The sequence below is a fragment of the Panthera onca genome, chromosome A1 (assembly GCF_046562875.1).
Source record: "Panthera onca isolate mPanOnc1 chromosome A1, mPanOnc1 haplotype 2, whole genome shotgun sequence".
In the NCBI taxonomy this organism is placed as follows: Eukaryota; Metazoa; Chordata; class Mammalia; order Carnivora; family Felidae; genus Panthera; species Panthera onca.
Genome location: NC_138339.1, coordinates 130010800 through 130037664, shown reverse-complemented (window position 1 = coordinate 130037664; position 26865 = coordinate 130010800). Strand labels below are relative to the sequence as shown.

The 26865-nt window shown below is 48.2% G+C and overlaps 1 protein-coding gene across 2 annotated transcripts; it reads left to right on the top strand.

Moving 5' to 3' along the window:
* The first annotated feature begins 231 nt into the window (after window positions 1-231).
* On the top strand, window positions 232-26273 carry SLC22A5 (solute carrier family 22 member 5). Of its 2 annotated transcripts, XM_060636188.3 has the most exons (10): window positions 234-821; window positions 7953-8056; window positions 14620-14774; window positions 15776-15947; window positions 17148-17274; window positions 18980-19080; window positions 20760-20974; window positions 23136-23318; window positions 24344-24479; window positions 24844-26273. In XM_060636188.3, the coding sequence occupies exons 1-10, from the start codon at window positions 429-431 to the stop codon at window positions 24929-24931; spliced, it is 1674 nt and encodes a 557-aa protein (XP_060492171.1). In that variant the 5' UTR covers window positions 234-428; the 3' UTR covers window positions 24932-26273. The 2 variants fall into 2 exon arrangements, with proteins under 2 accessions (XP_060492173.1, XP_060492171.1); XM_060636190.3 differs by lacking the exon at window positions 14620-14774 and having other exon boundaries at window positions 232-821; window positions 15885-15947.
* Window positions 26274-26865: the final 592 nt, after the last annotated feature.

Genomic DNA, 26865 nt, shown 5'->3' with positions numbered 1-26865 from the left:
CACGGCTACCTGGGTTGCAAGACCAAGACTGTTCCTGCAAAGGTCCGGCGCCAACCAGCTAGACCCCACATCTGCGCCCCGTGAGAGCCACAGATGCGCGCAGCGGCTGGGGCCCGCCCACCCGCCGTCACGCACAGACCCAGTCCCGCCTCTCCGTCTGCGCCGCTAAGCCCAGAACCCGCCCCAGCCTCGAGCTCTATGTAAAGCAGGTCTCTGCAGGCAGGCCGCTATGGCGTCTGGAGCGCGACAGCCGGTTCAGTCAGAGGGCCGACAAACCGCCCCTCCCTCTCTGGGTCGCGCGACGAGGGCCTGGCGCGCACGCGCACGCGCACGCGCACGCTCCACCCCCGGCCCCCGCCCCCGCGCGCTGCCGCGCGCCCCCGCGTCCTTCGACCCCGGGCAGCGCGCCGCTGGCCGCCGAAGGCGGCATGCGGGACTACGACGAGGTGACCGCCTTCCTGGGCGAGTGGGGGCCCTTCCAGCGCCTCATCTTCTTCCTGCTCAGCGCCAGCATCATCCCCAACGGCTTCAATGGAATGTCAGTCGTGTTCTTGACGCCGACCCCGGAGCACCGCTGCCGGGTGCCCGACACCGCGAACCTGAGCAGCGCGTGGCGCAACCACAGTATCCCGCTGCGGCTGCAGGACGGTCGTAAGGTGCCTCACAGCTGCCGGCGCTACCGGCTCGCGGCGATCGCCAACTTCTCGGCACTGGGGCTGGAGCCGGGGCGCGACTTGGATCTGGAGCAACTGGAGCAGGAGAGCTGCCTGGATGGCTGGGAGTTTAGCCAGGATATCTACCTGTCCACCATCGTGACTGAGGTGCGTACTAGCCCCGGGGCCGAGGACGTGGGGAGGACCTTCGCACTGCACCCCACAAGGTGTGCGCTGGATGCTGTCACTCTCTCTCTCCCAATACACTATCCACCTCAAAGTAGGCATCCTCCAGGCAACGCTTTGAGAAGTGACTTCCAACCAGACCATGCCCCTCCCAGCACGAGTGTCCTATTAGCCGCCTATGTTAATGGCCACCTTGAAGAGGGTGCCAAGAAGGCCACGGTGGTCCCTGATAGATACTCTAAGACCGTGAATAATCAAAGACTTTTTCTAGATGGAGATGGGGGTGTTGAGCAAATTCAGAGCTTGGGCCAAGGGGCTGTCACCGCTTTTTCTCTAGCCTCTTGGCATCTGTTCAGAGAGAAACACTCCTTTCTTAAAAACTTGTAAAACTAAGGGAAGCATGTGTATAAAATAGTCACGGTGCTCCTTTCTCCAGTTACTCTTTCCTCATCCACCCTCATCCAAAATGTCTGTCTAGTCATACCCTATCAGGGATTGTTTACCTTTTGCTTATGTTTAGTTACCAGAATTATAGGACCCATTCATCTGAACATCCATTCAGGCTGACTTGTTCACCTGGAATGCTTTAGAATATTCGAAGGCCATGTCGTTGGGCAGATTTAAAGCATACAACTTTAGTTCATAGGAAGCATGGGGGGGGGGGTGCTTCTTATTCCCCAACCCCTTGGATTTTCCTTTTTGGGTAGCTTTGTCTCCCCCAGTGACCCTGCAGTCATTAGTACTACATGTATGGCATCACGTTAACGGATGCTTGTAGATGTGCTTTGCATCTTATTCAGATACTGGACTCCCTGGGGTCTCAAGCAGAAATGAACTAGCAGAGCAGTGAAAAGAGTCCTCCATAGGCACCTAGGTGCCCAGGTTCACAAAGTGTCAGGATCAGGGATTCACAGATGAGAGAAAGCTTCCTGGCAATGGCATCTCGCTGAATCTGGAGTGTTTAGCTCCAGTCTGGAGCAGCTGGAAACAACCTGGAAGGAGGGCAGGGTTCACAGGGAGAGTTCTAAAAGGGAGTGTGCACAGGTCCTGATATGGCATCAAACCCTCCTGTAAGCCCACAGGGGTTCTGGAGGCTCCTTTTATGTTGCTTCTGGAGGCTGTCACCCTTCAAGGGAGTCTGATCACTGCCTTGAGCCTCTTGTGTCTATGGATGTGCACACCTGTGCTCTGTATGTTTGGATGTTTGATGTCCCCAGCATCTGTGCTTCCTTACTGCCATGTATATGTAATAGAAGTGTGATCTGAGCCCCACTGGGATCTCTCAGCTAGTGATATCATTCCACTGTCCTGAGGTATTGATACTTGACAAGAGAGGCACTGAATGGAGGTAGCTGACAGTGCTTTGTGACCCAAGAGTCGGCAGAGAATCAAAACTCCTAGTCATTACAAGTCCTCGCTCCTAGCGTCACAAGCAAGTCTGTCACACCCCTGGAAGCCAGTGAGTTGTGAAAGCAGAGGCTGTCCCTCAGGTTGCTGCTGAGGCCACCAAGGGGAAGCCATACTTCATGACACAGGAGTCCCTGCAAATTCTGCTTCTGGCTGCCCAATGAAAGGGGAAGCAGTGAATTCACGAGAAGCTCATGGCATCTCTTTGGATTTTACCCTGACTTCTAGAGTCCCTTGGCTTACCCTACTCATTTGCTCTTGCTTCACTGCCCCTATCCTGTCTTGGGCTAAGACTGGTGGTGGCACTGATGAGCTCCCAAAGGTCGACTATAGTGGAAGGGTCCTTGAGCTACATTGCTGCCAATGTCAGTCTTTTCCTTTTTTGTATTTAGCCTATTTATTTAGCTGTCTTGGCAGTTTCATAAGAGCTGCGTGCCCTTTTACCTACATACACATTTTCAGCCTTTGCAAGGAGACAAGGTTAATACATTACTTAGCCCTTTGTTTTGGGATTCTGGAATGTCTGACTCTTAAGTCCAAGGCTGTTTGTTCCTCTTAGGTGAATAGTCACCCCTGGAAGCTATTGCATTAACATTCTGATGGCTCCATTTTTCTAAGACCCATTGTCTTCCAACCTGGACCTGGCCTGCTGATCACTGCAGACAGTTCCATGTCTGATAAAGTTTCAAGCCTGCCCTCAGCCCCAAATCATACATAGAGGTGTTTATAAGTACATTGGTATTGAATTCCTATTTGTTTTTCAACAGAAGATGAAAACTATAGGTCTCCTGTTTAATTGTTTTTCCTTGTTGAAGTTATCAAGTATGTACATGTAGTACTAAACGTTGTGGTAGATTTACCTCTTTGCATCTCCCTGACATGAGGCTGGATATAGACAGCGTACTGAAGGAAATTTTTGGTGAATGGATTAATGAACAACTTAAGAAATGTTGTCTAAAGTTTGAGAGCTAAAGAAGGAAAGGACAGTTTAATTCATAGAAGGGAAACTTGGAGGTGGTCAGAAAGCATTGACCAAAATATTTTAAAGAAAATGTAACCTCCCAGCCCACAAACTGTGGCTTGCCCCTAAATGGATCTGCGACAAGGTGTTGGGATTGGCGGAAAGGAGGTGAAAAGGAATGCGATGAAAGGGAATGTTTCGGGAATAGTTTGGTGGTCCCTGTGCTTCTAGACTGGCCTCTTCCCTGCCCCTCAGTCATTCCTGGAGTACTAGAGAATCAGCCACCCCACCTTGCAGCGTTGCTCCAATATCTGAGTGCTTCTTGATTCAGGACTACCCCTCTTCTGAAACCTGGGTGATTTCTCAGGCTGCCTGGCCCACCTGCTTTTTGGTATTTCTCTAGCCCAGCTAGCAGCCATAAAGATTCTTTGAGAAACTTCTAGCTCTTCTGGCACCCATCAGTTAGGGTGTCTTCAGCTAAGACCTGGCAGTCATGTGTGTTTCCTTGCTTCTGGCCATTCTCTGCTTCTCTGAAGCCTCCTGCCCCAGCCCATGGCAATACTCTGACTCACTCCTTATTGTCCTGGAAAGTCTCTTCCTCTGGACTGGCTTTTCTGTCAGTCTTATCTCAGGTACCGAGTCTTGGAAGATAGGACAGCCCTCACTGCTATCTACAAGCCTGCCTGAAGGAAAAACCACATCAACCTGGGAGGCAGGGCTGGGCTGACTCAGTGTGGAAAGACCCGGAGCTTGTGCCTCACTGTTAGGTCTTTGCTGACATGTCTCACTCAAGGGAGAGTGAGTGAGCAGACCCTCAGCCCTGCCTTTGGAGCTCATGGCAACCAGAGAAGTTACTTGTTGGGTCCCTGAGGCCCCTGTACACACAGTCTTAGTAGAACCATCTAGACATGAGTGGTCAGATTGAGCCCTGCTCTAGCTAGCTGAGAACCGACACCCTGGGTTAAAGTTCTTAGAGCTGACACAGAGAGGGGGTTAAATAGAAAAAAAAAGAAAGAAAAAAAAAGAAAAAAAATTCTAGAGATTGAAGCTCAGGGTTCATCTGGGCCTTGAGCAGCCAAGCCTAAGGTCCAAGCCCAAAAGATACTGTGGTGTTGCAAGTTAACAGCCCTTTTATTTATCTATTCCCTCACTCAACTATGTACCAAATAGCCTCTCCTCTGTAGAGCACTGCCAGGCGTTATATAGAGGATATGGCAGCAAATTCTTTGTCTCCTTGCCCAGACAGCCTTGGGGCAAGGATCTGCCATTAACTGCAGCAGGAGGCAGGATGAAATGTGTGTAGGAACACATGGCATTCAGTAACAGGTGGTGCTTACCAGCGTAGCGTGTCTGACCACTGATGCGGTCAGGCCAGGTACATCACAGGAAGAATTTCTGCCCTATGGGCACAGACCCTGTCTTTTTTCCCTTCCAGCCAACTCACAGGTTAGAACATTTAGTCCCAGGGATCTACATCACATCTCTATTTCCCATAACTGAGAAGCAGCTATAATTATATACTGCATACAAGAGACACAGTTCTCTCTCTTCTTAAAAACATTGACAGCTTTGGGGCGCCTGGGTGGCTCAGTCGGTTGAGCGTCCAACTTTGGCTCAGGTCATGATCTCGCGGTTATGATCTCGCTGTGAGTTCCAGCCCCGCGTCTGGCTCTGTGCTGACAGCTCAGAGCCTGGAGCCTGCTTTGGATTCTGTGTGTGTCTCTCTCTCTGCCCCTCCCCCGCTCATGCCCTGTCTCTCTCTGTCAAAAATAAATAAACATTAAAACAAAAAAACATTAACAGCTTTGTTGAGGTGTAAATAACAGAAAATAAATGGCACATAAGTAAAGTGTACAGTTTGAAAAGCTTTGAGAGAGAGAGATCCATGAAACCATCACCAGTAGAGAGGCACATTTCTGAACAGGAAGGATGGCAAGTCTGGACCCTTGCCAGAGTGGCTCTTAGATTTTTTCAGGCTGTCTGTTTTCACAGCTCGCCCAGCTGAGGGGTCACAATGCTAGACTCATGAGCTGAATCTTAAACACACATTTAGTTCTAACACTGAGACTTGCTATCATCAGCCAGTACCAGCCTATCCCACGAACCAAGAGGAAGCATCCATGAGCTAGTCTGTAGCTGCTTTAGTCACGGCTGGGGAGCCACGAGCTCAGGATAGGAACACTAGATTGCTCTGCAAACACAAATCTTGGATACGTAGCCTGGACTCTAAGGGCTTCTCAGCCCACCTCTGCTAAAGAGGATGCAAGCCAAATCCTGGAGCCCACTGCAATCCTGGTGGCTGACAGGTTGTGTTGGCTGAATGGGTTGGCTGGGTAGGATCTAGTCCATGGCTGCCCTTGTGTTCATTTTTTGAGACCTATTATCTTTCCTGACCCTACTCATAGGCTGTCTGTGGCCAGTAGGAAGGAAGTGTCAACCCGGGTTTGCTTTTGGAGGGCCCAAAGCCAGGTCCTGAGGATTGTTAAGAATCAGTGGTGGATAAAGGGCCCAATTACTCCAAGGAGTTACACACTTGCCCAGAGTAAGGACAGCCTGGACCAAGTGGTGGGGTTGAGGCTGCAGGTACTGGAGAGATGCCCTGGGAATCTATCCCAAGATGAGCATGACAGACACCTTGTCTCCTGCAGGGGATAGTCTGACCTGGTTTCAGGTAACACTTGGCCTTGTCAGCACAGAATTCCCTATAAGCCTGTATCAGGAGACCTGACATTGTTGGGGGAGGGGTCTACTGCTCCAGAACTCACTATAGAAGTCCCTGTGGATTTCCAGTCTAGCTCAGCTGTATCAGTCCCCACCCCTCATGCGAATCCTGTTGAGAAGCAGCTACTGACTCTTCAGTTTTGCATCTCCATTGCTACAAAAGTAATGCGTGCTGGCTGGGAATAGAGCCCATCATAGTCAGGAGCTGCGGTAGTCGTAATCTGGCCCCTGAAGCTCTAACACCTAAGAGCCAGAGGCTTGCACCCCATTACCAAGTCCCCCAGTTCTCACTCCCTGGTCACTCCCATCCTGACGTAGCAGCTGTGTCTGTATGAGGACTGTCCTGGGAGCACTCACCCTCCTAGAAGAGAGATGGTATCTAGGTGCTAGCACCACTGAGGCTGCGGGGGTGGGAGGGCTGCCTGAGTATTTGGACCTTGGTGCTCCTCTATCCTTGCCTCCTGCTAATCTGGACTTCCTCTAGATTTGTGTGTGTGTGTGTGTGTGTGTGTGTGTGTGTGAGAGAGAGAGAGAGAGAGAGAGAGAGAGAGCGCGCGCACAAGTAAGCGAGTGGCAGAGAGAGAGAATCCCATGAGGGACAGAGAGAGAGAGAGAGAGAGAGAGAGAAGGGGGGCTCAAACTCACAAACCCTGAGATCATGACCTGAGCCAAAGTCAGATGCTTAACCAACTGAGCCACTCAGGCGCCCCTAAACTTCTCTAGATTTGAGTTTCAGATTGCTACCTCTTCCTTGCAGTGAGGATCACCACACCATTCTCAGCCCATCCAAGGTGCATGCTTATTCCAGAGTGGAGAGCCAGTTATGTGGCCAAGTGACCCTTATTGTTAGCTGTGGGGGTTCTTCATGGACTGCCTCACACCCCTCTGAGGTGCCCAGAGGCTATGTGCACACATGCCCAGTGGGGCAGGGAAGCAGACTTGTTTTTCCCCGTCACTGGCCTGGAAGAAATGCTTTCCTGGAAGCTGCACATCGCCCCCCCGCCTTTGTTACTGGGAAGCCAGCAGGCTCCATGGAGGGCAGGCCAGCAGCCTGGCACCAGACGGGCAAGGGTCTGCATTCCTGGAGGGCAGCCTTCTTGGTGATTACTGAGCACCATCTTTCTCTGTTCTGGGAAACATTTTTCTGGGAACCACTAAGCTTTTTGTTTTGTCCTTTCCTCTCTTTTTTTTGGCTCCTTGTTAGGCTGGGGCAACCCACCATCTGAATGTTCAGCTGCTTCCCCATGCCTGCAGATCTCTTTTCATGGTAACTATAGATGGAACTATGCACTGGGAGCTGGGAAACTCAAGCGGAGCAGCCTGTTCGGTACCTTGATCCCTGTTTTACACATGGGGAAATTAAGGCACAGTGAGGGAGGAAAATCTTACCTGACATTGATAACCACTTAACAGTAGAGCAGAAGCTAAACCCAGTTTCTTGATTCCCAGCTCAGAGCTCTTGGCTGTAATTTGGCCTAGTGTTTTTGGCACAGCATTAAGGATCCCAGGGCTCACTGGCCCAGAGTGGGGACCTGGGTCCAGCTTCAAGAACAGATCCACATGATGCATTCCGGGCCCTCTGGCCTCAGTCCTTTGTTGGATGCCTTGACTCTTAGAGCCCCAGAGTCCCACTCTAGACCCATTCCTGTGCCATTCATCCTAATGGCCTCAACCCCACGGAAAGAGTACCCTGCCCCATCCACAGATTCTTAGAAGTGACCATGAAAGGCCACAGTATTTGCTCCCTACCTGTACCCCCCTCCTCAAATTGGTAGCAAAACAATGGAGCTGAAAGCCATGAAAAACAGGATGGGAGGGGCCCACTCTCCCTGTGAGGGGCAACCTCCTCTCTGCTTCGATGCCCACATGAGCCTATGCCTGCCTGAATGAGGTCATGCACCTGTGCAGTAATGTAAACAGAACCTGCAGGGATGCAGGATATTCTCATTTAATTTAACAAGAAATCTTAAATTTAAAACATTTAACAAAAGAAGTGAGTGATATGTCCCTTTGCTCCCTTACAGTGGAACCTGGTGTGTGAGGACGACTGGAAGGCCCCACTCACGGTCTCCTTGTTTTTCGTGGGTGTGCTGGTGGGCTCCTTCGTTTCGGGGCAGCTCTCAGACAGGTAAGGTGGGTGTCTGTCTCCTGCAGCTGCAGGGGACCATTGGACCGAACAAGGAGCATGTACGTACCTGGCGTTTGACTTCAAATGATAGTCTCTCAGCCCAGGGCCTTGTGTTTTAAAAGAAGAGGAAGCTGTGTCTATAGTATATACTCCATACCAGGTAAAGAGACCCAACAACCTCCTCTCTAATTCTTGCTTAGCAGAACAATCTGAGTGAATTATATCCATGATCCCACTGAACCAGAATTATGCCATAATTCACTTCTTGTACCAGCCTAGTTGGCTTTCCCTAGGTGACTCTTTCATGTCCCTGAGCTTTGGAGAGGTAGACACCACACACATGCAGATGAATTTTTTGTACATCTTAAGGCCTACAATGAATGACCACCTCTGTATTTTCCAAACCATCATTCTCTCTGCATGGTGAGAGATCTCACTAGCTGGTAGTGGCATAACAGGCAGAACTCTTGGGTTCATGGGGATGGTGCCTCTTAGCTAAGAGACTTTTGGTTATGTTACCTACTTCACAACAAGCAGAAAATGTGCTATTTTGGCCCGTAAGCAGCTTATTTGTGTAATTCCAAGGTTTTTAACTCAAGTTCCATTCATGGCTTAGGGAGTTCACCTACTCTTGAAATTATGTGCAAAATTTTAGAGATTGTATATGAGCATTTTTTTCTGGAGGAAGGTCCATAGTTTCCATGAAGTCCTCAGAGGGATCCATTATACCCTGTCTTTTTACCCTAGGGCTCCAAGGTCTGTTGGAGAAGCCCACGGTGAGAAGAATAGCCTTCACCAAGGTCCTTGGCTGTACTGGATCACCCAGTGGAGTCCCAGCGTTCTCCTAGCTGGTTGGGGTTTAACAGAGAAGTTCAGGATGAGAATGTCATCCTACCTTAAGAACAAAGTCAGGGGTGTCTGGGTGGCTCAGTCAGTTAAGTGTCCCACTTCGGCTTAGGTCATGATCTCATGTTTTGTGTGTTCGAGCCCCACATTGGGCTCTGTGCAGACAGCTCCTAGCCTGGAGCCTGCTTTGAATTCTATGCCTCCCTCTCTCTCTGCCCCTCCCCTGCTCATGCTCTGTCTCTTTCTGTCTCAAAAAATAAATTAAAAAAAAATTTTTTTAAAGAACAAAGTCATATTGTCCCATAGCACAAACTCAGGGTGATGTTCTGGCATGTTTAGATTATTGTTTTTACCTGAGAATTCTTTCTTCATGAGAAATAAATGCATTTCTCACTAGATTTGTGTTTCCCAAGTGTCATCTAGCCATTAGAAAAGGGTCGGAGTGGGGCGCCTGGGTGGCGCAGTCGGTTAGGCGTCCGACTTCAGCCAGGTCACGATCTCGCGGTCCGTGAGTTCGAGCCCCGCGTCAGGCTCTGGGCTGATGGCTCGGAGCCTGGAGCCTGTTTCCGATTCTGTGTCTCCCTCTCTCTCTGCCCCTCCCCCGTTCATGCTCTGTCTCTCTCTGTCCCAAAAATAAATACAAAACGTTGAAAAAAAAAAAATTTAAAAAAAAAAAAAAAAAAAAAGAAAAGGGTCGGAGTGCCTGGGTGGCTTAGTTGGTTGAGTGTCCAACTCTTGGTTTCATCTCAGGTCATGATCTCACGGTTTGTGAGTTTGAGCCTCACATCCGGTTCCGTGCTGACAGTGCAGAGCCTGCTTGGGATTCCCTCCTTCTCTTTCTCTCTCTTTCTCTCTGCCCTTCTCTCTCTCATGCTCTTTGTCTCTGTCTCAAAAATAAATAAATAAAGTTAAAAAAAATTAGAAAAGGATCAAATTCCCGCAGTCACCAGTGAGCATTAAAGAGTCAGGTGGGCCATGACCACTGATTGACAATTCTAGACGAGCCTGAGACACTTGCTCTTTTGGAGGAAAGACCTTGCTTCCCTAGATCTTTAATCTAGCAGCAAGCATCAGTTGATTACTTATATTTATATAACAAATACATGGCACCTAAGATGTATTAGACACTCTCATAAGCACTGTACAAATTTAAAAGAAAGAACAAATAATCTCATCATAACCCTATGAAGTAGGAAGTATTCTTACTCTTATTTTTACAGACAGGGAAAATTAAACCCACAGGAGTTAAATCACTTGTACAGTCACAAAGCCAGCAAGTGGCAGAGCTAGGATCTGGGCCCAAAGAGCCTTGATGCTCTGTTTTGTGTGGACTACTGTTCTCGGGCGCTGCTCTTCCAGAATTTTCCTTCTATCAAGGCAGAATGTACTAAACAATTGAGGCATGTACTTGTCCTTTGTGGTGTAAGTGATACAGAGAAGTAGTACAGGAAGCTAAGAGAGTCTGACAGAGGAGGCCAGGAGAAACTACCCCGACAAGATGACAATGTGCTGGGAGTTGAAAGATGAGTAGAAACTGGCCAGCGATAAAGGGGTGCAGAGAGGAAGGAGCATTCTGGGCAAAGAGAGCTGTACTTAAGCCTAGACTCCAGAAGAGACGGCACACTTTAGAACCTGGAAAAAAGTCCTCTGTGGTGGATGTGTGGAGAGTCGTATGAAGAGGAAGCATGACACATGGAGGCCCAAGCAGAAGAGCAGGCCAAGCTTAGCTGATGGACAGGAATTTGGGCTTTAGTCACAGAGTAGTGGGGAGCTGAGAGTTTTGTAAAAACAGGAGTGTGGTATAATCAGATTTGTATTTTTTTTTAACGATTATCTGATAATTTTGCAGAGAAAGGACTGAAAGGGAGAAAGAGGGGTTGTGGAGAGACCACATAAGAGGCTGTCACAGTATTTATGTGGGAAATGATGGCTTGGACCAGGCTGACAGTGGTAGAAATGGAGAAGAGAGGTAGGAGGTCCAACCAACAGCCCTTGGCTGTGTGTTGGATGCAGGAGAGGAAGGAAGATTTGGGGCCTGTACAACAGAGCCCTTCTCTGAGACAAAGGACTCTGGAAGAGGACCATGTCTGTAGGAGAAGAGTGGAGCTCAGTTTGAGTGTTCTGAATCTGGTGTGACTGGGAGAGGCCTGAGTGGATGAAATGAGCCTGCAGTTGGATGTACAGCTATGGTGCTCCATGAGAGGTTTGAGCTGGAGAAACACATTTGGGAATCGTCAGCTCCGTAGAACCCTTGGCAAAGCCCCCGAGTGTGGAGGAGATTGCCTGGGAAGGGTGTAGAGTGAGAACAGGGGCTGCCCAGGACTGCTCTTTGAGACCTTCCAAATGGGCTGGTCGGTGGGAAATCTCCTCTCACGGGGTTGAGTGGCAGCTAAGACTCAGAGGAATTTCCTTGATGTAAAAATCAAGAAGGAAGTACCCCAAGTTCAAAGTTGAAACTCAGTGCATTTTTCTGGGTCAACTATGTCATGGGTTAAGTAGATCTTTGTGGGCTAGCCTGAGAACCTGATTACCAGGAACACCATGAATGCCTGAGGAAAGTGTTCAAGTTCCACAGATGTGATCCCAAGCAAACAGTAGAAGGAAAATTAATGAGTACATTGAGGACTACCTTAGCCTTCTAAAGGGCAAGTGCAGTATTTTAAAAACGTAAAAAACGTGAGCAGACTTCTTTTAAGTAGGGTCATCTATGTCAAGTAAATGAAGCAGCTAAAAGTGTAGCTGTTGTAGGTGCAGCCCTGCCTTCAGCTCCTAGCATCACCTCTCAAGTTTGTCTGCACCCCTATGGGAGGCACCAGGCTCGGCGGGATGGACGGTTTCTGATCTCATTACTTCTAAGTAAGCTGGCTCAAAAAAATGACCTCATGCCAAAGAAATGACCTCAGAGCAGTAGATTCATGCCCTCAACTTGTCTAGGGTATCAACAGTAACTTTTTGTATAGGGCAAAGATTTAGTCTCCTTTCTAGAACGTTAATAAGCCTGAAATTCAAGAGCAGTTAAAATAATCCTGGGTTGTCACAGCATTTTACCTGAAGATACCGAGTTACCTTCTTGTGTGTGAATTACAAGAGGGCATAGCCCTAGAAAGAAGTAGTCAGATATTTCCTGGTTTTCTAACATATGTGTGGTTGACATTTTGTTGACAGACTTTAAGAGTAAGCATTTCTGGTCCCAGCCCTGGACTGCCAAAAACTGGTGCTATGTAAGGATTCCCTGGGTCTTTCTCTTCCCTACCATCCCAGGGAACCCATGGGAAGGGAAAGCATGGGTAAAGGTTATCCCTGTCTCCTTATAGGAAGGGGCCATCCCTAGGTTTGTGTGTAGGGTACTCTTGTTATGGAACAATGCAGGGGGAGATGGTCTCCTTCTAGACCAGAGTTTCTCAACCTTGGCACTATTGATATTTTGAGCCAGAAAATTCTGTGTTGTGGGAGACTATCCTGGGCATTTTAGGATGTTTAGAACATCTCTGGCCTCTACCTACTGGATGCCATTAGCACCAAAAACAAACATTAAACCTGTTTCATTGGAGACAAGCACCAAACTCTTTAACATGGCACCAAGGCCTTGTGCGGTTTGGTTCCCCCCCACACACACCGACCCCGGCAGCCTTCTGTTGAACAGCTGACGCCACTCAGGCTGGCTGCTGGCTGTGTATGTCCTCCTGTCTCCTCCAGCTGCACTTGTGTATGCTCTTCTCTGTGTTCCCCAATCACCCCGACCTTCTTCAACCATGAAGGCCAACTCATGCTTCCTTGTGCCTTTTCTCCATTGCACTGATTGGAAATTGGTAAATAAGAGGTGTTATCTGATTAATGTTGGTCTCCTCCACTATACTGTGAATGCTTGGTCCCTTTTGCCTACTTCCCTTTGTCAGTAATAACTTCTTTTTCGGGCCTCATCAGCTCCCCATCATCGGGGATCCCTTCCCTGAATGCCCACGTCCCCAACCCCTAGTCCCAGGCCAGAATAGTTTCTTTTGTTGTATCCCTTGTGAACCTGAGTGGTGATCATTCAGTGCGCTTGTGTCCATGTGTAATTGTACTTTCAGTAGTGTGGTTGTTTGATTAGAATGTGATTACTGTCTGTCCCACCAACTGTAGACTGTAAGTCCCTTGAGGGTAGAAACAACATTTTTTTTTTTTTTTATAATCCAGAAGTATCCCTAGTGCCTAGTATATAATTGAGGTTCAAGTAAACATTCACTGAATGAAAATGGGTATCAGCCAGCCCTGGCCAGACTCCAGCTGAACCTGCTAGGTTGGTTGAAATACGTTGACTTGTTCCTCTCTGACTGTGATACTATCTTTAAAACAGAACAAACCCCCCAAAAAACCAACAGTTAAAAATTTTTTTTTAAATGAACATAGAGAAAACCACACAGAACAAGTGTGTGGTGGATTGATGACTTATTCCAGGGAAATAACCTTGTAACTACCACCGAGTCAAGAAATAGAACCTTGCTGGCCACCCAGGAGCCCCCGTGCACATGTCCTGTCTCAAGTACAACAGCCTCTCTCCACCATAGGTAACCACCAGGCTGACTTAAAAAAATTTTTTAACATTTATTTATTTTTGAGAGACAGAGCATGAGTGGGGGAGAAGCAGAGAGAGAGGGAGACACAGAACCTGAAGCAGGCTCCAGGTTCCGAGCTGTCAGCACAGAGCCCAATGCAGGGCTCAAACTCACAAACCGTGAGATCATGACCTGAGCCGGAGTCAGATGCTTAACCGACTGAGCCACCCACGTGCCCCTCAGCCTGACTTTTATACTAATTACTTCCTTGTGGGTTTTTGGTAGTTTTATCCTTCCGATGTGCATCCTTAAACACAAGTCTAGTCTTGGCCACTTAAAAAGTTTTTGATATGTCTTTTAGTCTACTTTGATTAAGGGATTCTGCCTCCATCCTTTTCTTTACCGTATATTTTATCTCTTGCACTCTGGATTGTTCCTCTGTAGAATTTTCTCGTCTGGATTTTGCTGATTGCATACTCAGGGTGCACTTCAGCATATTCCTCTTTTCTCTGTGTCTCTTGCATATTGGTAGTTGGATATAGAGACTTAATCAGATTCAGGTTCATACCCTTTAGTGAGACTAGAAATCATGCATGCAGTATTCAGTTATCTTTTCATAAAAAGACCATTAGCAGTCACTGAAACATAATTCCCAAATCTGTCCATTTATTAGATTATAATATGGTGATATTCTAATTTTATCACTTCTCTTTCATTTAATAGTTGGAATACTTTCATAAAATGATATTTCCCCTCACCTATTATTGGTTCCTGTTGACATTCTTTGGATATGTGACAACTGTTTCTTTTCCTTTATTTACCAGTCTTCATTTAAAATGACTTGTTTCTCCATCATCCTCCAAAGTAAACCAGTTCTCTTGTAAAAAGCTACATTCTGAATGTATGGGTGTAAGCATAATGAATACATTTCAATCCCTTGCAATCATTATCATATTTCTGGCACTACCTTGGGGGCAGTCCTTGTTCCTGGGCTGAACATTGGTCCTGGGGAGTGGGGAGGGCAAGTAACAGCACAGGGACTGGAGACCAGGACTGTCCTTGTACTGCACCCTGGCAGCACTGTCCACAGCCCCTCCCTGGAGAGCTCTGGGGGAAGCCCATCTTGGTGGAGCCCATTTCTGCCACCTCCTCCCAGCTGGATCTCTGTCACTGTCTTCCCAGGTTTGGTCGGAAGAACGTGCTGTTTGTGACCATGGGCATGCAGACAGGCTTCAGCTTCCTACAGATCTTCTCGAAGAACTTTGAGATGTTTGCTGTACTGTTTGTCCTTGTGGGCATGGGCCAGATCTCCAACTATGTGGCAGCATTTGTCCTGGGTATGGCCATCAAGTTGGAGTTGAGTACTTGATCCTGTGTTTCACCATCATCCCACCACCCACTCTCTGGAGATAGCTATGATGTCCCCCAAGGGGAAATGGTCTGTAGCAACACCAACCAGCACTGCTTGAACCTAGTTTTGTAGGCAGTGAAATTGAGTCCTCTGAGTGCCCAGCCTTGAGTCACTAGGAGCACGGTAGCCTGAAGGCTGAATTCCAGTTCTTTTCTGGTCTCTGAGATGTGGCCCTTGGCCCCATTAGTATTCAATAGCCACTTTACTATAATTCACCCAAGATCATCTGTTAAAAAAAAAAGAGCCTTCCCAGAGCTAAGGTTGCTAAGGAAAGATGGAGACATGATGTGAGGAGCAAGGGCCATGAATGGTAGGCTTGCCAAGGAAGAAAACTGCCTCTTCTGTAAAGCATTGTGTCCAGGGAAACTGACTGGAAAGAATGAATTGATATGAATGGACTTTAGTCTCGTGATGTTTAGGGTTTTAATTCCAAGAACACACTGCAGTACTTTGGCCTGTTCTCACTGAAAGTCCCACTCTCACTGTTTGGAGGAATCCAACTCTAGCTTATTGGCCTTTGGGTTCCTTGGGTTGTATACTGAAAGGATTATTTCTTTCTCTTCACGTCTAATAGAATAATCTTTTCTTAAAAATATTTCCTTTAAGCCCCCATGTGCATCCTTCATAGTGACTTCCCCTTTAATAAATTCTTCCTCACATGAGGATTACATTTTGAGGCCTAACGTGGCATCTTTAGTTTACAGCTTGGGGAAGTGATAAAATTTTCAAGGTAGAGCTGTCCTTGAGGAGGCTAAGAGGCCAGCGTGGGGCACCCCCAGTGGGCGCTCAGACTGCACGGGGTTCAGAATCCCACCGTTTCCTAGGGCGTGGCTGCTTCCATTTCTGTTGAAAATTACGTAAGAAAAAATCAAAAAGGAAATTACCTAAATTAAAGTGCTAACATGACTCCTCCCTTGTTTTGAACAGGAACAGAAATCCTTGGCAAGTCGGTTCGTATTATATTCTCCACGTTAGGAGTGTGCATATTTTATGCGTTTGGCTACATGCTGCTGCCACTGTTTGCTTACTTCATCAGAGACTGGCGGATGCTGCTGCTGGCGCTGACGGTGCCGGGGGTGCTGTGTGCCGCGCTCTGGTGGTGAGTGTCGCCTGTGCCCAGGGGTGCCCATCGGCAGGATGTCTTCCACCTGGCCTTCACTAGGGGGCAGCAGCAAGCCACAAATCCCTATTTGGGCTCCCAGAGACAGGGAGTGTAAATTAGTTGTAAGTTGTTTCAGAATGTTTTTTCCCTACCGGAAAAGCCAAAAAGGAAACAAAACAAAATCCCCAGACATCAACAGACTTGTTCTCAGTCCTGTGCTGGGTTTATTGAAGCGCAAGGAGAGGAAGAAGTTGTAGCCGGGAGATGATGGGGTCTAGTATGACCTTCAGGAAGTTATCAGACTGACAAGACTGCCTAGGCCCTGGTTCTGGCTGTGTGTTGCCAAGACCTCACACCACAGGCACTGGGAGAAGAGGGAGAGCACTGGAAGTGAGAGTCCCCTGGCTTACATGGAGGAAGCCAGGCTCCATATGGGCTTCCAAGATAGAGCACTTGGACAGGCAAAGAGGAGGCTGTCCATACCAAGAGTGGGAACACAGCAGAGCGGCTGAGGCAGGAATTGCCCCTTGCAGGTGGGGTTGGTGAGATCACTGCTCCCCTTAGAGCAGAGAGCATTACAGAGCATAGTGGGAGAGGACACAGAGCAGAGCATGAGTCCTTCCTGGTCATGACCAAAGGGCAGAGTCCATTTGGTGAGGTAGAAAATAAGATCCATAAAATCTTGAAGTCCCAGGTGCTTTGATAAACATAGGCAGGGGATCTGACAAGTCATTTGGATGCAGCAGGGGTGGGAAGTGAGGAAAAACTACAGGCTAAGAGGCCAGTGCAGAAGCTTCTGTGGATGCTGGGGACAAGTAGGAAAGTACAGCAGGGCAAGAGTCTGGGCTGGGCCAGGCCCAGGACAGAAGCCAGGCTTCAGGAACTTATCTTATGCCTTTCTCCTCAGTGTCCAGCAGGTGGCACCACCATTCTTTAGAAATGGAGGTGGCCAGCCTAAGAAGCAATCTCGTCCGGGTGCGCAGGACCCTCCAAATTTTGTGCACTCTTGAGGGTACTCAAAAGCTCACACTTCAGGTCATTAGTGGGTATAGTGTCAACCATCTCTTTGCTTCTCGCTTGGAAACACCAGACATTCCCCAAATGTAGACTCTAAAACCCCATTTCCCACTTCCACTTATGCTGCACCTGGTCTGTTGGGCAGGACTGTCCCAGTGAGATTATTGCTTATACTTCCAGGTTCATCCCAGAGTCCCCCCGATGGCTCATCTCTCAGGGACGATTTGAAGAGGCAGAGGTCATCATCCGCAGGGCTGCCAAAATCAATGGAATTGTTGCACCCTCAACTATCTTTGACTCAAGTGAGGTAAGCGCCATGAGGGAGCTGGGCAGAGGGTGTCCGTGACCATGATTTTAGGCCAGCACCACGCAGGAGCCCAGCCCTCTCTCTGCCCAAGCCCCAGCTGCCCTGCAGCAGGTCCTGTTCAAATTCACATGTTGAGGAGAAGGTACCAGTTGTCCAAATCTCTTCACCTTCACCTTTGGTTGTCATACTTATGTAATTCTCTTCTAGGCAATCATATGGTTAAACCATTAATTTGAATAATAAACACTCTGAGTAATAGGACTTGCATGAAGTTGGCATCATGGGAAATTATTGTTTCTCATGTCTTAGGTAGTTTCTCATCTTAAAAAAAATAGTACATAAAATATGGAGCAAAAGTAGGTTTGGAGTTAGAAATGTCCAGTGTCCTTCCACCCACCAGTCATTCGTGTTGCATATCATCTTGGAGCCAGCTCCTTTTTGATATCCGCCTCTTCCACCTATGCCACCCTTCTCTGCAAACCCTATTCTCATGTGCCATGGGTAATTTCCTGGCTCTACCTTATTCCTGGGTCTTGATTCTCCCTCCTGTTCCCTCTCCTTCCACCATCTACAGCAGGCAGTTTTCCTTAGTCTCATGACTACCACAAGAGGTTAGAAGTTGTAATTGCTGGCTGATGGGGTCCTGGAATGTGTCTCTGATCTGATGGGAAGACAAGGCTATGAGAACAGCCACTAGCAGTCATGCTGAAGTGTGTGCAGAAGGAACGTGAGAAACACTCAGGACTCAGGTGCAGATCAGGGCTTAGGAAAGGGAGACCAGTTATCACAGGCATCAGAGAAGCTGCTGGCCACCAACAGCCCTGCCGGCCTCAGTTAAGTGCTGGCCCAGCAACAGCTCCCACCCAGCACGTACTGGAAGGACCTCTGACACACAGATGGCAGGGCGGGAGTAGATGGCAGGGAGGGCTTTTAAGTGTGGTAGCTTTGGTGGCTTTTCAGTGAGGGGTCAGTCTGGGTGAACCCATAAGCCCCACTGACATCTTTGAGGAAACGAGGCTATTTCAGGGGCTCCATTAAAGTCAAAATTTGACCTTTGGTTGAACTGCTAACTTGAGAAAAACAAACTCCAAAGCTGGGTTTGCTTAAGAAAGCAACATCAGTGTGTTTAGACGTGTGGTTTATTAATGTCCTTGGCTGTGCCAAATTTCATAGGAAGTTACTCTGGGTGAAGCTGAGGTCAATTTTCCTGTTTTTCTATCTGAAATTTTTTTCCTTGGAAGTAACCCAATAACTACATGGTATGAGGACTCAAAACATTAATTCTTTAAAAATATCAAATCAATAAAGTGCACAGCCAGTTTCTCTCTCTGACCCAGAGGGCAGGGAGCCAGCCTCAGGAAGGAATGCTCGGGAGGCCTCCCTGGAATGTGGCCACTGATGGTGGCTGGGGGTGGGGCAGAGAAGGAGCTGTCAGCCTGGGCCTCTGCCTTGGCTGCATCCCCTGAGGGACGGGTCACCTGCTTTTCCTTATTCTTGCTCACTGATGTGTCATCGACAAGGCCTGGGGATGCCTTCTGCAGCAGCGTAAGATATACTCAGCACACTTTTTCTTTTCAAGAAAGAAACATAAAACACTCACCAACTTGGAGACGCAGAAAGCTAAGATGGTAGGGTTCAGGCGTGTTATTGAATCTCTGAGTCTCCAGCCTCTCCATCCCATACCCTTGTCATATCATTCCTGCAGCTACAAGACCTGAGTTCCAAGAAACAACAGTCCCACAGCATTCTGGATCTGCTTCGAACCCGGAATATCCGAATGGTCACTGTCATGTCCATAATTCTGTGGTGCGTAAGTGAGACCTACCTGAGGCTTCCTGACAAAGCTTCTGGCAGTGGCTGTCAGGCCTCTCATTTGCAAATGTGTCTCAGACCAAATTGAAAGCCTGTGTCATCAGAAAGCGTAAGGGATCTGCCTTGCAGTGAAAGAAGTGGGCATGTCGCAATTTTTAGCTTGATGGAATCTCAGAAAAGGAGAATGAAATCTGTTGTGGGGGCTTTTTGGGAAGCTGTGGGGTCTTTGGGGAAACCCTCCAGGTCCTGAGGCAGATCCTTGATCACTGTGGGCCCTAGTTTGTTTCTGTCCCCCCTGCACCTCAGACAGTGACTGACGAGGACAGGGGAGGCCTTTAAAAAGGAGCTAAGTGAAAACGTTATGTCCTTCCCATTACAGAGACTGCTAAGTACTGTCTGGGAATGTGGAAGCAGAACATCCTCCCTTTGGGATGTTCACAGATTGTCCTGAAGGCAGGGCCCATAGCCGAGATGTCCTCAGGCTCCTTTTAATGAGGCATTTCACCAAGCATGTCAGGAGGGCATTTGTGAGTTACCAGAGTAGGGGGCACAGCCTAGTGCCTTGGTAGCATTGGCTCAGTGGCCAGACCCTTGGGATTGTAGAATACCTGAGCTTGCTGGGTGACAATAGCAGGCTTCATCTCAGTATCCTTTGTTACTGGAGCTGTCAGTTTTGAGGCAGCCAGCTATTTTGCTCCCTGGGGGATACTGTGAGTCACTCACTTCCAAGGAATTGCCCAGGACCCCTCAGGGCAGTGCACCACACTTGTGTTGGCCTCAGACAGGACCAGCATTCATCCTGCACCACAGACTTGCCAGCCTGTGATGAGTCACCTATTCTGTGGTTCACCCAGGTGCTCTTCCACCTCTGGATTTCCCAGGGACTCCTGGACACTTCCTTTTTCCTGATTGTCCCAGCTGTGGTTTCAACATGCAGATGAGTCAGAACATCCTAATGCCTAAAGGTCTGGTTTGCCAGAGTGCTGGTCATCAGCAGAGAGAATGCCTACCAGGGATAGGGTCCAGGCCTGGGACATTGGGAAGCTTGTAGATGAGAGATGATGTGGCCCTGCCATCGGGAGCTCCTCCCCTTGTCCACAAGTACAGTGGGGCTGCGGTCAGCCGCTTCTGTCCATCCTCCTCTGGGCTGAGAGCCACAGATGGCGGGTCTGCTAGGAGGTCTTTCTCCAAATGTTTGACCTAATGATTGTTTTATCTTATCCCTCCAGTCCTATCACACCTTACTTGACACATGCCTCTTTTCTCATTCTCTCGCTCCTTCTGCTCTTGCTGGATTTAGGGGCGGGGGGGTCACAGGGTAGGGAAGTAGCTTTTGTAAGTACTTTGGCTTAGGGTTTTTAAAGCTGAGAAGCACGTTGGAGGTGGTTATTGTTTTTGTTTTTTCTCAACAAAGTAAATCTACCTGAATTATATAAGCCTTTTTGCTGGGACTCTTTCTATTTGGAATGCTCTGAAATTGGTGTGGTCCAGGGTTAACATGGGGTTAGGAGGAAATTATCTTTTGTTCTAAGAAGTAAGGCTCAGGGTTAAACCTGCTGTCCTCCTGGCGAGGATAGTTTTGAATTTCCTGCACTAATTGTACTTTAAAAGTTGTTGAGGTTGGGAGGCACGTGGATGCTGTTTCTCCAGCTTTCTCCCGCACTCTTTTCCAGGATGACCATCTCAGTGGGCTATTTTGGGCTATCCCTTGACACTCCTAACTTGCATGGGGATGTCTATGTGAACTGCTTCCTGTCGGCAGTGGTTGAAGTCCCGGCATACGTGCTGGCCTGGCTGTTGCTACAGCACCTGCCCCGGCGCTACTCCATGGCCACCGCCCTCTTCCTGGGCGGTAGCGTCCTCCTCTTCGTGCAGCTGGTGCCTCCAGGTAGGGGCCACATGCATCTGTGGTCTGGAGTTTTTGCTGACTCACTCATTCTCTACCAGGCTGTGTCCCCCCATTAATGAAGAAAATGAAATCACGCAGAAACAGCTTACTTGCATATCTGCATTCTCCATCACAAAATCAAGAGAAAGCGTCTCCTGGGACCAGACACTCATCATGGCTTGGGCTTTGGGGGAGTGGTGAGAGCTGGTGGTGAGCATTAACTCTCCCAAGTTAAGGTGTGCATATGTGTCCTCTGCAGAGTAAGGGGGAAGAAAGAGCCAACCCCGTTACTCTTGAACCTGGGCCTATGTTAGTCATGTATTTATTCAGTAAGTAGCTCCGGAGTGCCTCTGTGGACCAGGTGCTGTGCTTGGGGCTAAAGACGCAGAATTAAACAAGTCAGACAGAACCCCAGGCCCTCCTGGAGTTCGCACACTAGTTGTGAAGACAACAGACCAGTAAATAAAATGGTTAATATGGTGCAGACTGGGTCACCTTTGATAATAACAATAAAGGACAGTGGAGAGCTAGTTTAAATAGAGCAGTCATGGACAGTGTCCCTGAAGAACAGGCATTTGCAAGTGAGCAAGGATGTAGATGGAATGATGGCGAAGACTGTGAGAGGGTCTACACATAGAGCATTTCAGGCTGAAGAAACAGCAGAGACAGAGACCCTGAGGAGGGAATAACTCTGGCATGTCTGAGGAGAAGGAGGGAGCTGGTAAGAGGTGAAGGGATGGAGAAGGAACAGGCCAGGCACCGCATGGGTCTCACAGGCCATTAGCTGGATTTTTTTTTTTTTTAACGTTTATTTATTTTTGAGACAGAGAGAGACAGAGCATGAATGGGGGAGGGGCAGAGAGAGAGGGAGACACAGAATTGGAAGCAGGCTCCAGGCTCTGAGCCATCAGCCCAGAGCCCAACGCGGGGCTCAAACTCGCGGACCGTGAGATCGTGACCTGAGCTGAAGTCGGACGCTTAACCGACTGAGCCACCCAGGCGCCCCTAACTGGATTTTTTTTTAATGTTTATTTTATTTATATTTGAGAGAGAGAAAGTGAGCATGTGTGGGGAAGTGGAAGAAAGAAAGAGAGGGAGAGAGAATCCCAAGCAGGCTACATGCTGTCTGTGCAGAGCCCGATGTGGGGCTCAGACTCACAAACCATAAGATCATGACCTGAGCCAAAACCAAGAGTTGGATACTCAACTGACTGAGCCATCCAGGAGCCCCAATTTTTTTTTTTTTGAGAGAGACAGAGAGAGAGGGAGAGAGCATGTGCATGCACGTGAGTGGGGTACAGAAAGAGAGAGCAGCACTCAGCACTGTCAGCACAGAGCCCGATGTTGGGCTTGAACTCACAAACCGTGAGATCATGACCTGAGCTGAAGTCAGATGCTTCACCAGCTGAGCCACTCAGGTGCCTCAAGTGGATTTTATTTTTAAAACCATCTTGGTATCCTACTGATGGGATAAGGAGGCAACCTTTTTCCAGAATTCACAGAACAGTGTGTGGACCTTCATATTCCATCATGGTATCCATATACATGAATATGGGGGCCTCTGGTGGTTGTGTGTGGGCGCCTGAGCCTGGCAGTGTTCTGCACAGGCATGGCATATATACATAGAGCTCACACCAGAGCTCAGGGTGACCCACAGGCCACTGTGCCTCATTGGTACAGCGAGCAGGATAGATAGGATTATTCCTGGGGATCTGCTGTCCTATGAATTATCAAGGTCTGAGTGAGGGAAAGCATGAAATGAGTTAGAATGGAACCCCCATTCATCCACAGGTCATTCATTGATTCCACAGTGCCTGCAGTGTGCGGTTCTGGGGTGCCACCTGACCCCTCGCCAGGCATGTCTTTAGTGACTTCTGGACTAGAGCAGGTTTACTTGGGCTATTGAGAGGCTCACTTTGGTGGTCTATAGGCTGAGAAGGGCATGTCCTCACACAGCTGTGGGTCCCAGCCTCCTCTCAGGAAGCAACTTGGAGGGCTATCTTGCCTACAGCTTCTTATCCCACAGAAGGTCATTAAAGAAACTGTCCCCCATATCCCAGAAAGGAGAAAATATGTTTGCTTCGGGAAAAAAGATACAAAATGCCTAATAGCAGCGTACAGTGGGTTGGTGCCTTCTACTTCCTTCCCTTTGCCTTTCCAGATTTGTATTACTTGGCCACTGTCCTGGTGATGGTGGGCAAGTTTGGAGTCACTGCTGCCTTTTCCATGGTCTACGTGTACACAGCCGAGCTGTATCCCACAGTGGTCAGAAACATGGGTGTGGGGGTCAGCTCCACAGCGTCCCGCCTGGGGAGCATCCTGTCCCCCTACTTTGTTTACCTCGGTAAGTCCTGTGGGCTGGGGCATGCAGGAGCCGTGGCATGGAAGCACTGATTGCCTTTAATATGAGCTCTGGTGGGTTGTTAACAGCAAAGCAGGCACACACAGCAGATGGGATCCATCCAGTACCAGATCTGTGCCTAGAGAGGGCCTGTGTCCAGGCACACTGTGGAGGAGGCACTCACTTGTAAACAGAAAACGACCTACGCACTAGCTAGAAATCAGTGAGATAAGTAGAGTTTTGTTTCTGCTCTGGCTATCCCAGGCCTTCCATCAAAGAATCTAGTTCCCTTGTCCTAAGAAACTGCAGCATGGTATAGGGAGCCCATGTACTTAATTGAAGAAATTTCTTCTTGGAATCAGAGTATAAAAGGAACATGGAGGGAAGGATGTCCATTCAAGACGTCTGATGGATGAACTGAGAATTACCGTAATTTGGAACACTTTGGTTTTACACCATGGTTCTGTACTGTGTAAAGATATGCTTTGTGCCATTTTATGTAACAGGGCACAATTTTTCTCTTCTTTGGAATTATTTCCCCATGGCAGCTTCTCCCTCCTGCACACCCCCAGCCTGCACATCTTTGGGGAGGGTTGGTGGCTGCCTTGAAAGTACCCAGAACATGTTGTGAATATGCTACATGAATCTGACAAGCAGAAACACATTATCTGGCCTTAAGGCAAAGTGAGCGGGTTGTGACATATCTAGAGAGGTGGAGGAGTTACTGCTGTACCTGGATGAGAACCTCGAGTTCCGTGGAAATGCAGCATTGGGAGATAGGAATAGTGCCCTCCTCCCGGCCCGCACCCCTCCCCTGTACCGTGAGGCGCTGCAGGACCTCTGGGCACGTGCCAACTCTGGGTTCTGAGACCTGTCCAGGTGCCAGATTTCAATCTGGCAGCTCAGACTGTGGGAGATGCAGAGGCTGAGAAGGCACGTGGTCCCCTTTAGAGTCCTGGGAGCACAAAGGGAGGAAGGGAGGCCAAGTCTGACTGCATCCCTCGCTTAGAGTTCTGTCTTTGCCATAGGTGCCTACGACCGCTTCCTGCCCTACATTCTCATGGGAAGTCTGACTATCCTGACAGCCATTCTCACCTTGTTCCTCCCAGAGAGCTTTGGCACCCCTCTCCCAGACACCATTGACCAGATGCTGAGGGTCAAAGGGTAAGGTTGTGCTGGGTTGCTGGGTTGCAGTGTTGATGCACTGGGTCCAGGCCTGGCTGAGAGTTCCCTACAAACTCTCCCAGACACCGTGGGCTAGTTTAGCCATCAGAGGGTTAGAAATGGCAAGGTGCTTAGAGACTGTCCTGTCTGGTCTGAGACAGACCACAGTGTCACCATGTGCATCTCCACCACCCCAGAAGCTCTGGGACAGCAAGAGACCAGGAGAAACCTTTTAGAATCCGCTGTAAGAGTTTTCCCCCCTTAGTGAGATCATCTCAGTTCTGGGTTTTGTTTGACTATTTAGAGACTGGTAGACATTTTTTTAAAGATTCATTGCTAACACTAGTTTTGTTTGTTTTTGTAGGATAAAGTACAGGCAAACTCCAAGCCACACAAGGATGTTAAAAGATGGTGAAGAAAGCTCCAAAGTGCTTAAAAGTACAGCCTTATAACACAGCATCCAGTGGGGGAGAAGGTGAGGAAAGGGACAGGGTCTTGTCAGAAACAGCTTGTGCTGTTGTGCAGACACTGAGCCCTTCAGCAGTGGACATCTCCACCCTTCATGCTCTTGCCTCTGTGTCTGACTTGCTCCTGGCTGGACACCCAGACTCAGAGGTTGCATGTGGCCCTAGGGCATTACCTTCCCTCCAGAGTGACAAATTTAGATACATCTTAACTCCCGGATTTGGTGGATGGTGGACTTGGCACTCCCTAAGAAGTTAACTGTTCGCCAGAACCAATGGGACCTGGAAGAATAAGAGAGGCACGTGCTAAATTTACATCTTAATTTCAGGCCACCTGAAAAGACTCCTGACAAAACTGGAGGTCTAATTATCCCCCCAAATCTTCTCCCCATTTCCCTCTAGTGGTGCACTTTAGAGGAAAACAAATAATTGCACAGAGGGTTTGCTTTCTCACACTTTCTTAGTCTTAAGGGGTATTAAATGGGATTGTTGCTCCCCCAGGCAGGAGAGCACAGATCTGGGGAAACCTAAAGGTAATTAATACAGAGGGAACTGAGCAGATAATGGAAGAAGGGCAAGTGCATTGATTTGTGAGTTCTGGTGCCACTCAGTGTGACTACTGGGTTGACTTGTTTACATCTGATCAAAGCCTTGGGCTTGTCCAGGCCCATACAAGGTGCATCATTGAATCTTTTATTCTGTTTTCCACTGCTGTGTGAATCACATCTCCTAGCTACTGTGGTTTCTGGTGTATGATTGGAAGGAAGTGTATCAGTGAGAAAGAGAGGCAAGCAAACTCATCTCTTTTCTCAAAACTATAATGTAGATTTTGTATGTGTTTTGTTTGTTCATTTGTTGTTTGTTATAGCTTTTTCTGCTTAAGTTATTTACCCTTCAGAATAGACTTTAGGAAAGGCTTGTTCTTCAGCCTCCTGGTTTGTGTCTTTGTTGTTTTTTTTCCAACCCAGAATCACTCTGGCGATGGCCTGCCATTGCCCTTTGTGCAAAGAAATCAGCCTTAGCCACAAGCACTTCTCTGAGTGCCAAAAATGAAGTCACTATAAGAGTTCCTTTTGTGATACCTAATCATGGGAAAAAATTACAAAGAAGAAAGTTAAACTGTGTTCACAGTCTTTCAGAGTTGCTCACTTCAGTCGTGTAACATTGGGAGATATTTTGTGTTCAGTGTAACTGTCTTTTATGATTATGTTACCACGGCACTCCAAAAGCAGATGCTTCACCTGGATAAAAACCATATTTTTGTGAAAGCTACTGAAGTGCCTTGGTAAATGAAGATGTTTTAATAAATAAAATGATTTTTTAAATAACACCTCCTGCCTACAACCTTTATTTCCACAATTTGGTGAGTCATGCCACACCACCGCCTGACTTTTGTCTGGGTCAGCTTGGGCTCATTGTTGCAGTGATCGGTGATTAGTCTCTCAGGCTAAGATTTAATCCCTGTGTGCCGGAAACCTTTACTTTATTAATTGACAGTGGAATGAGCCAGCCTTCTTGCACAAGTGCCTGGGTTCTCCTGAAAGCAGGGCCTGAGACCAGTGCTTCTGTGCAGTTAGGTAGTATATTTGGGAACAAGATTCCAAGGGGGAGGAAACAGGGAAAGAGGGACACCCAGTACAAGGATGCACGCTCAGGATGGCCACCACCAAAGGCACTGCTCCAGCCAGCCAGAACTTCTGAGGAGCCCTGTGCATCTCAAAACCATCTGATCTGCCTCGTGGATAAAAGGGGGAAGCATTTATACATCGGCTTCCTTTCCACATGCATCAAAGGCAGCCCCATAGGTGTCAGGCCCCCAGGTTTCCAGGTTGCACATGTGTGAGTCCTGAGCAGGGCCTTTCCTCTGGTTAGAAAGCAAGAGGTAATATATTGCAGACCTGAGGTGAGGCACTGTCAGGTTG